Genomic DNA, 8,358 nt, shown 5'->3' on the forward strand with positions numbered 1-8,358 from the left:
TCCTACTGGAGTTTCCCTGCTTGGGAATGGGTTTCTGTTTAATCTTTCAGCTCAGAATCTCAGAGCACCAAGTAGAAGGCCACTCTGGACGGCCCCTTAATCTCTGAGGCTAGCTCGCTTGTGAGGAGATGGGGAATGAGAAACAAACCAAGAATAAGATACACTGAAGATGTGTAACATTGGCAGAATAATCAGGACATGAAAATCAAAGGGAAGTCTGTCGTGGGGGGGAGCTGGGACCTCTCATTCCCTGTCTGTAGTTTAGAAACCTGATGGTCTTGTGGAGAGCACATGAAAAGCTGTGTGGACACACTGAACAAATGGACCCGCCCATAGGAAGCAAAGACCAGCTCTGTTCTACTCACGAGAAGAGATAATGGGAAGTCACTTTTATCTTACAGACAAAAAAATTAACATCTTGAATACATAAATTGAAAGATAGTCCTTATCCTTTCCTAAACATAGAGGACACTTTGTTATTTATGAATTCACACATAGTAAAATTGTTAAAACGTCAAGAGCCATTGAGGCGTCTAGGTGCTCCAGGGTTAAGTGCTGGCTGCTGTTAAATTTACTAACTGCGCACACATTCTCTGCTTTTCTGTGTGTTTAGAATGTGCAATTATCTTAATATGAGGGTTCAGCTCAAGTAAAAGGCACTCGTTCTACATGCCCTTTGAACTTTTGCACTTCTAATACCAGGTAAGAGGAGAGAAGGGTGACTCTGACCGCAGTAATCATGTCCTCTGTTCCTCCTTTAGGAATGTTCCTGGCTGATATCATTGAGAAATACTTTGTTTCCCCAACCCTATTCCGAGTCATCCGATTGGCGCGCATTGGGCGCATCTTGCGTCTGATCAAAGGTGCCAAAGGGATTCGTACCCTGCTCTTTGCCTTAATGATGTCATTGCCTGCCCTATTCAACATTGGCCTTCTGCTCTTCCTCGTTATGTTCATTTTCTCCATCTTTGGGATGTCCAATTTCGCATACGTGAAACACGAGGCTGGCATTGATGACATGTTCAACTTCGAGACATTTGGCAACAGCATGATCTGCCTGTTTCAGATCACAACCTCGGCCGGTTGGGACGGCCTGCTGCTGCCAATCCTAAACCGCCCCCCTGACTGCAGCCTAGACAAGGAACACCCAGGAAGTGGCTTCAAAGGGGACTGCGGGAACCCCTCAGTGGGCATCTTCTTCTTTGTCAGCTACATCATCATCTCCTTCCTGATCGTGGTGAACATGTACATCGCCATCATCCTAGAAAACTTCAGTGTGGCCACAGAAGAGAGTGCCGATCCGCTGAGTGAGGACGACTTTGAGACTTTCTATGAGATCTGGGAGAAGTTTGACCCTGATGCCACCCAGTTCATCGAGTACTGTAAACTGGCAGACTTTGCGGATGCCCTGGAGCATCCTCTCCGAGTGCCCAAACCCAACACCATTGAACTCATCGCCATGGACCTGCCCATGGTAAGCGGGGACCGCATCCACTGCTTGGACATCCTTTTCGCCTTCACCAAGAGAGTCCTGGGAGACAGTGGGGAGCTGGACATCCTGCGGCAGCAGATGGAGGAGCGGTTTGTGGCATCCAATCCTTCCAAAGTGTCCTACGAGCCTATCACAACCACTCTGCGGCGCAAGCAGGAAGAGGTGTCCGCGGTGGTCCTGCAGCGTGCCTACAGGGGACATTTGGCTAGGCGGGGCTTCATCTGCAGAAAGATTACCTCCAGTAAGCTGGAGAACGGAGGCACACACCGGGAGAAAAAGGAAAGCACCCCGTCCACGGCCTCACTCCCCTCTTATGACAGCGTAACAAAACCTGACAAGGAGAAGCAGCAACGGGCAGAGGAAGGAAGAAGGGAAAGAGCCAAGAGGCAAAAAGAGGTCAGAGAGTCCAAGTGTTAGAGGAGAACGGGAAGGGAGCTTACACTGGCCTAACTCAGGCAAGTGACAGCTTGTTTACGAACTTCCGGATCTCACGGATACAGAGCAGCTGTGGAGACGCTGTGCCGGAAGGAACCTAGACCCAACAGTCTGCTTATGTGGGACACGGTTGCATCTTGAGCAGTGACCTACCGAGGACAAAGGACCCTGCTCCCTGGACTCAAGATTTTCTATTGCTTGGACAGGTGGTTACTGCATGTTCCACACTCAGTCAATGCAACTTAGGACTACACTAACAGGATACAAAACAGAGGCGGCTGCCGGGACCAGCAGATTGCCGTGCAGCCAAATGGATTTTATGTTTTCATCTGTTAATTCTCAGAAGCAGAAAGCATCATTTTAAAAGTTTGTTCATGCAAACAAATTTTGCATTCTTACATTAGTTAATCTAAGCAGCAAAAAGAAACACACACACACACATTCAGCCAATGTCACTAATTGTCGATTTCTTTGACATAAACAGCATCTTCTCCACATGGGCGTCACGCGGTTTGGAGATGGGTGGGGGAAACAATCAGGGTTTTTCAGGCTGAGGAGGACTTGCTCAGGCCAATTCCAAACATTGTGCTCGTTCAATGCGTAGAAATGATTTGCATGATGGCATGCTGTGATCAGAAGTCATGCATGAGATCCATACACACCCCTGCATTGGGTCAGCCTTTGGACAGGACCCAGCCCTGCACCGTTCACTGTATTTAGGGAAATGGTAAGAGTTCCATACCGGCTGCAAGTTTTTCTGAGTTCTTAGAAGTCTTTCATACCTCTGGGTATGAAATTGACCACCACCACCAACAGAACCAATCCAACCCAACAAGCAGATGGATCCGTTGTGTGTACATGTTTAACAGACATCTCAACATACAGCCATTGTTGCACATTTGCAAGGTAAACTATCTAATGCTGCTCTGTCCAGAACATGGGGAGACTCTGGCCCCGAATGGCTTGTACTATTAATGTCACTGTAAAACCAAATCCTAGGGCTAAAAAAAAAAAAAAAAAAAAAAAAAAATAGAAAAAAAATAGAAAAAGAGTTCATTTGTATCTCGCAATATTATAATGATTGTTTAGCCTTCATCCTGGGGAACTGACACTTGGGGAGAGGTAAAAGTGCTATCCGTAGTGGTATGTTATCTCTAGGAGGCCTTTGGGGGGTCATGGGGTGCTCACATCGTTCAGTGTCATGTCTGTCTACATTATGGCTTTTCTCAGGCTCAGGTAGATGTGGGAAGGGGTTCAGGAACTCTAGACCTGCAGAGGGATTATCACATGCTCCCATCTGCTGGTTCTTCCTGCCTCCATCACATTCCTTCAGCCAGTGGGACTTCCCTTCCCAGCTGTCCAGGGCTGGGTAAAGGCAGCAGCGTTGCTTGTGGTATGGCTATGAGCTCTTCCGTTTGTGATCTTCAGAATAATGGTCACTAGCAGGACCTGAGGTAGAGACTGAGCCAGCTCTGGGCCGAGCCCACTTAGTCTTGTTACTGCGCTGGGTTTTGTGAGAAAGGGACTCCGTAGTAATTCTTTCGGGTGTTGCAGCTTCCCTGGCGTTTCCTTTCTGTCCACCTTGCTGTCTGCTTAGTGGCCTGCCCACTGTCGTTGGGAGATGGCTTCTGAGGAAGTACCACATCTTCCATCCCATCTCCTGCTTTGCAGAAGGCAGCTGTTAGTCCAGGGGCATCTCACCTGACCACAGGGGTCCAAAGCCAGGATGCCACACTTAAGTGTCAGAAAGTCTCTCTGAACCAAGTCTAACGCATCCTTCCTGAGCATAGGGTATAGGGAAGTAAGCAGTCCACCACTAGACACACTAGACCAATCTGCCTTGCAGTAGAAGCACTTTGGATGTAATCTCACAGTCCACTCGACTAATTTTGCATAGAACAAACCACAGCCAGTCAGTGAGCAGAGCTTTCTCTCTTGTTGGACCGGTAGACACTGTCCAGCTGTCCTAAGCGTGCTGAGACCAGCCTGGAAGTGTATCCGTGGCGCTGCTGCTAGGGCGAATGTAGAGAACCACGTACAGGTGGCGTCTTACACAGCACAAAACAGAAGCTGACGTGTGTGGTTATTCTTTTTAAGAGAATTATAAATACTGTAATATATAATTTTATTTTATTGGCATGCCTTTTGTAAATACAAATTACTAACTTATTAAATAGGAAATGGCTTCTGGCTTTTGCCATTGTCATGTTTATTTTTATTTTTTATACTTTCTTTCTTCTTAGAACTAGATGCTGTCAGCCAATGTACACCCCAACCAGACAGACAGACAAAAAATTTTTTATTGCTAATGGTCTTTTCCAAAACAACAAAAATATATTTTTGTTCCAATGTGCAATAAATTCTAACCACTTCTATGCAAGATTTGGCTAAACTTAATCATTGTTCTTAGATCTTGAGATGGGCAATAGCTATTTGATCTTGCTAGGAACACCAGGCGCCATGCTAGTACTGTCAATAAGCTCCTAGAGCCTAGGTCTGACTGTCCTCCCCTGCTCCTGACCCTCAGAGAGCTAGCCAGAGCTTCAGGGAAGAAGCCACCCCCACCCACTGAGCAGCCCTCACCTGCTGCCCCTCCCCCTTCTTCCCTCCCTCCTCCCTGGCTCTCTGTCCACCCTGCTCCACACTTCTGTTCCGTAGGCCACCATCACCAGCAGTTCTCACCGCAGTCAACAGGCATTGAACCTAAAGAACGGCTCTGGCAGTTTTTGGTTGGTCTCTTTTTTGTTTCATGTCCTCACAGAGTGAGCAAGTGGCAACGCTTTGCCAAATATCCACGAAGCCCATCAATCAAAGAGCAGCAGCAGCAGCAGCCAGTACCACTGCACATATATATATAGATATATAAATATAATATAAATATTTATTTTTTTGTAGCCGGGTCCTTGGTGCAGTATTTATATTCCACAATCTCCTTTAAAAATAAAAAAGACAAAAAGCAAAAAGTCATGTGATGCTGTTCATTTAAACGCAGAGCCAAAGCCACTCCCCCACTCCCCCCACCTCACCCCAAGCAGCAGCCACCATGACTGCTGGCTGTATGAAAAACATTCCCCTCTTCCTTAACTTCCTGCAGCTTAGGATGAGGAGACTGGGACTCAGCAGAGGCTGAGAGCAGGGAAGCTTCCCGAGTCCACAGGGCCTGCTCTCTCCCTCTGGACGTGAGCCACTTGGGCATCTGAAGCTGTGGGCAGAGAGAAACAAGCTCCTGAGCAGGGCCCCTGGAGCCACAGCCCAAAGGGCTTCTTTCCCATTATCTCCACAGCCCGCTTCTCCTGTCAGAGACCAATAGAGCGTTGTTAGTGAATCCATGGAAGCCAACGCCGAGCTAAATGAGACATGATTTTAAAAAGTCAATTACTATACACCAAAAGGAAACAATAAAAGTGATCCTTCTCACCACACAAGGGGAGCCTGTCTCCATGGCTGCTGTTCAACTTGCCCATTTTTGAGTTCTGGTAGGGTCTGGGAACTGGGGACCCTGGAGCATTTGGAGAAAGGAGAGCCAGCACCTCCCCATGCCGGCTAAGTAGAGACTGAGGAGAAAAGCCAGGTCCTGATGCCCAGGTCCCTGCTGCCCACTGCATGTGGCATTCCTTAGGCTGGACCCTCCTCAGCTGTGTCACCCAGCAGACCCCAGAGATGACCTCAGTCAACCCAGCTGGACTGGCCTTACTTCTGCCTTGTTCACGGAAATGATTTAAGGGAACACTGGCCCCACCCCCAAAGCTAGTGCAAGCATGCTGCCCAGGGGCTCCTACTCCAAGAGCTAGTGCTGGGCTGGCCTCCATCCGCTCCCACAATCCGACCAGCAGACTAGGCTGATCCCCTCGGGGACATCCCTCTCCAGGCCGTGTCTCCTGGTCTAGGTACACTCAGGAGGATCTTGAAGTGCCCACTCTAGTCCACTCTAGTAGCTGACTGGAGAGAGATGGCTGGTAGGTCAGTCCCCATCTTTGTCCCTCTGTGGAGGGTTAGGACTTGGTGACTTGAGTCCTGGGCATCTTCTGTAATGATGCCTCTTTCTTTTCTCAGATGCTGCCCAAAGTTTTGCAAAAAGCTTCGTTCATTTTTCAGGTACTCCCCACCCCCTAGAGAATCAGCTGCCACCAGTCAGTCGGGGAGGGGGGCTTCGGGAGAAGAGGAATCTGGGTGTGAGGTCAAGACTTGCACCAGGCTAGTGCTGCTTGGATCTGCCTCTCAAGGCTTCCTCCATTAAAACACTCCTGAGGCGCCCCTGCCCCTGCCCCTACTGCTGTTTGCTGTATATAGAGGCTAAGTGGGGCGAAGTGGGCAGGTGTGCACATGTGGTGTGTGTGTGTATGTATGTGTGTGTGTGTGTGTGTGTGTGTGTGTGAAGAATGTACATAGGTAAAGGGGAGCGTGGTCCAGTGGTTCCAGAAAAGGGACAGAACTGTGTTCCATCCCTAACTTGACCACTGGCTCGCTGTGTGGCCTTGGGCAAGTCACTTAACCTCTGTGCCTCAGTTTCCCCATCTGTAAAATGGGGGTAATAATACTGACCTACCTCACAGGGGTGTTGTGAGGCTTTAACTAGATGTTTTGTAAAGCGTTCTGAGCTACAGAGACCAAGGCGCCAGGGAAGGGCAAAGCATACTTTGGACTTGAGGAAGATGAACTAGTCCCATAAACGCTGCTATTCTGAGAGCCATTTTAAACTGCACCGCTCCACTCCCCCGCTTCTCATCACCAGGACAGCAGGTCGAGAAATGTCTTTCCTTGCACTTGCTTCTGGGGTTTGTGATTCTTTCTTTCTTTCCCTTGCTGTATCTCCTTCCGTACCCCCTCCACTCTTTCCTTGTTCTGTTCATGCGGAAATGGCAGAAATGCTTGAGAAATGAGAATGTGTAAGTGGATGGGAAGTTTATAGTCTGAATTTTCAATTTTACTTTGTACTGTACATCTTTTTACTTTAGAATTTGCAATAAAGGGTTACGTCAATCTTGTTTTCAACTCTCCTCTTGGACTGGCCTGTCCTTCTGTCATGGCTTTTGCCCCAAGCCCCTTCCCCTGGGCCTGCCTGGCTACAGGTTCTCCAATCTTCGCTCATCCCTTGGTGGTGGGTGGGGAAGTGCCAGGGTTGTTCCCACTGTGCCCTCAGGAGGCCTTGCCCAAAAGATGGAGTGCTGCACGCTCCAGCAGGGCCCGAGCTCCAGGCAGCCCCGGAGTCAAGAGTGCGGCTGCTCCCCTTAAGGAATGAATGGTGAGCAGCTTCCTGGCGTGGAATGGATACAAGAGTGTATCCAAAAGCATGGCTCGGCCGGCGGACGCTGGCCAACGCTGGGGACCCCCTGGGGATGCCTGGGCCCGGCGCCACCCATTTCCATCCATCCAGTCACAGACTGCGCCCTCTACTGCCTTTGGAAACTTTATAGTGGTGGGGCGCCATGGGGCGCGCTGCTCGCTGTTCACAGCAGCGGGCCGTGGAGGGACGGTCCCTGCGGCGCCCAGGTTCGGGGCAGGAGCGGCTCTGCTTCCCAGCGGCGTGGCGCTGGGGACGGCCTGGGCCCGGAGGAAGCGCGCGGGGCGGGATCGCCGTCGCCGCCGGTGATCCACAGCGTGAGCACGGTGATCAGCGCCCCGGTGCCCAGCGCTCCCACGAAGCCGACGAGGAGGCCGAGCACCAGCGGCCAGATCCAGGCTGCTGGGCTTCGCGTGTACGGGGGCTGCGGCAGGCGCTCCACGATCAGCTCTAAATCGTCCCAGGAGGGCGCGGGGACCCCGGAGCGGCGGGCGCGCGGGGCCGGGGTGGGAGCGGGGGCCACGGGCGGTTGCACGTAGTTCGCGCCTGACCTGCGCAGCTGCAATGTCGCCTGCTGGTGGAGGTTCTTAGCCAGCTCCCGCGCCACATCGGGGCGGCCGCTGCGCCGTAGCGCCCGGGCCACGCGGTCCCACGACAGGACCGGGGCTTCGGCGGCCAACCAGGACGCCAGCGCCTCGCGGCAACCGTCGGACACCTCCCTGGACCCGGCTGGCACGCCATCCTGTCCCTCCGATGGCTGCGTGACTGCAGCCCGCCGCCGTTGCCCCATGATAGCCTGCGCTCCAGGAGAGGGGGTGGACGGCTCGGGCCGCGCCAGCCAGTCCTCAGATAGCCGGGCCAACTCGGCGTCCACGTCGGGCTCGGGCGCCTCGAGGAGCGATCGGAAGTGGCCGCACTCCTCCGGGGTCAGCAGCTCCGACAGGCGGACTGCTGCGTGAGGGCCCATGGCGTCCAGCGCGCCCGCGGGGGGCAGCGCCCGATTGCAGAGTGCCAGAACCAGCGCCCACGCCATGGCAGGGTCTGAGGGAGGGGCTCCGAATGCCGCAAGGCCAGGCATTGTGGCGAGGGACATTCGTGGAACACGGAACACTGCTGCTAGAGAGGAGTTAGCTACCACGCGGGAGGCGCA

At 51.8% G+C, this 8,358-nt stretch overlaps 2 protein-coding genes across 5 annotated transcripts in view; one reads left to right on the plus strand and one right to left on the minus strand.

Annotated features, from left to right (window-relative positions):
* Scn8a (sodium voltage-gated channel alpha subunit 8) overlaps window positions 1–6,924 on the plus strand; it is a 168,311-nt gene extending 161,387 nt beyond the window's left edge. For all 4 annotated transcript variants that reach the window (XM_085678622.2, XM_085678620.2, XM_085678621.2 and 1 more), the window contains one exon: window positions 762–6,924. In XM_085678622.2, coding sequence (XP_085534748.1) covers window positions 762–1,909 — 1,148 coding nt within the window. In that variant the 3' untranslated portion in view covers window positions 1,910–6,924. The remainder of the gene's footprint in view (window positions 1–761) is intronic.
* A 450-nt stretch (window positions 6,925–7,374) lies between these two features.
* On the minus strand, window positions 7,375–8,241 carry Tmdd1 (transmembrane and death domain 1). The gene has a single exon (XM_087898696.1). It carries the CDS (start codon window positions 8,239–8,241, stop codon window positions 7,375–7,377), a length of 867 nt encoding a protein of 288 aa, XP_087754822.1.
* Window positions 8,242–8,358: the final 117 nt, after the last annotated feature.

The sequence above is a fragment of the Myodes glareolus genome, chromosome 19, assembly GCF_982192425.1.
Source record: "Myodes glareolus chromosome 19, mMyoGla1.1, whole genome shotgun sequence".
Lineage (NCBI taxonomy): Eukaryota > Metazoa > Chordata > Mammalia > Rodentia > Cricetidae > Myodes > Myodes glareolus.

What these genes read in the sequence shown, in the direction of transcription:
- Tmdd1 (XM_087898696.1), bottom strand. Translation starts at nt 8,241, where the DNA reads ATGGCGTGGGCGCTGGTTCTGGCACTCTGCAATCGGGCGCTGCCCCCC.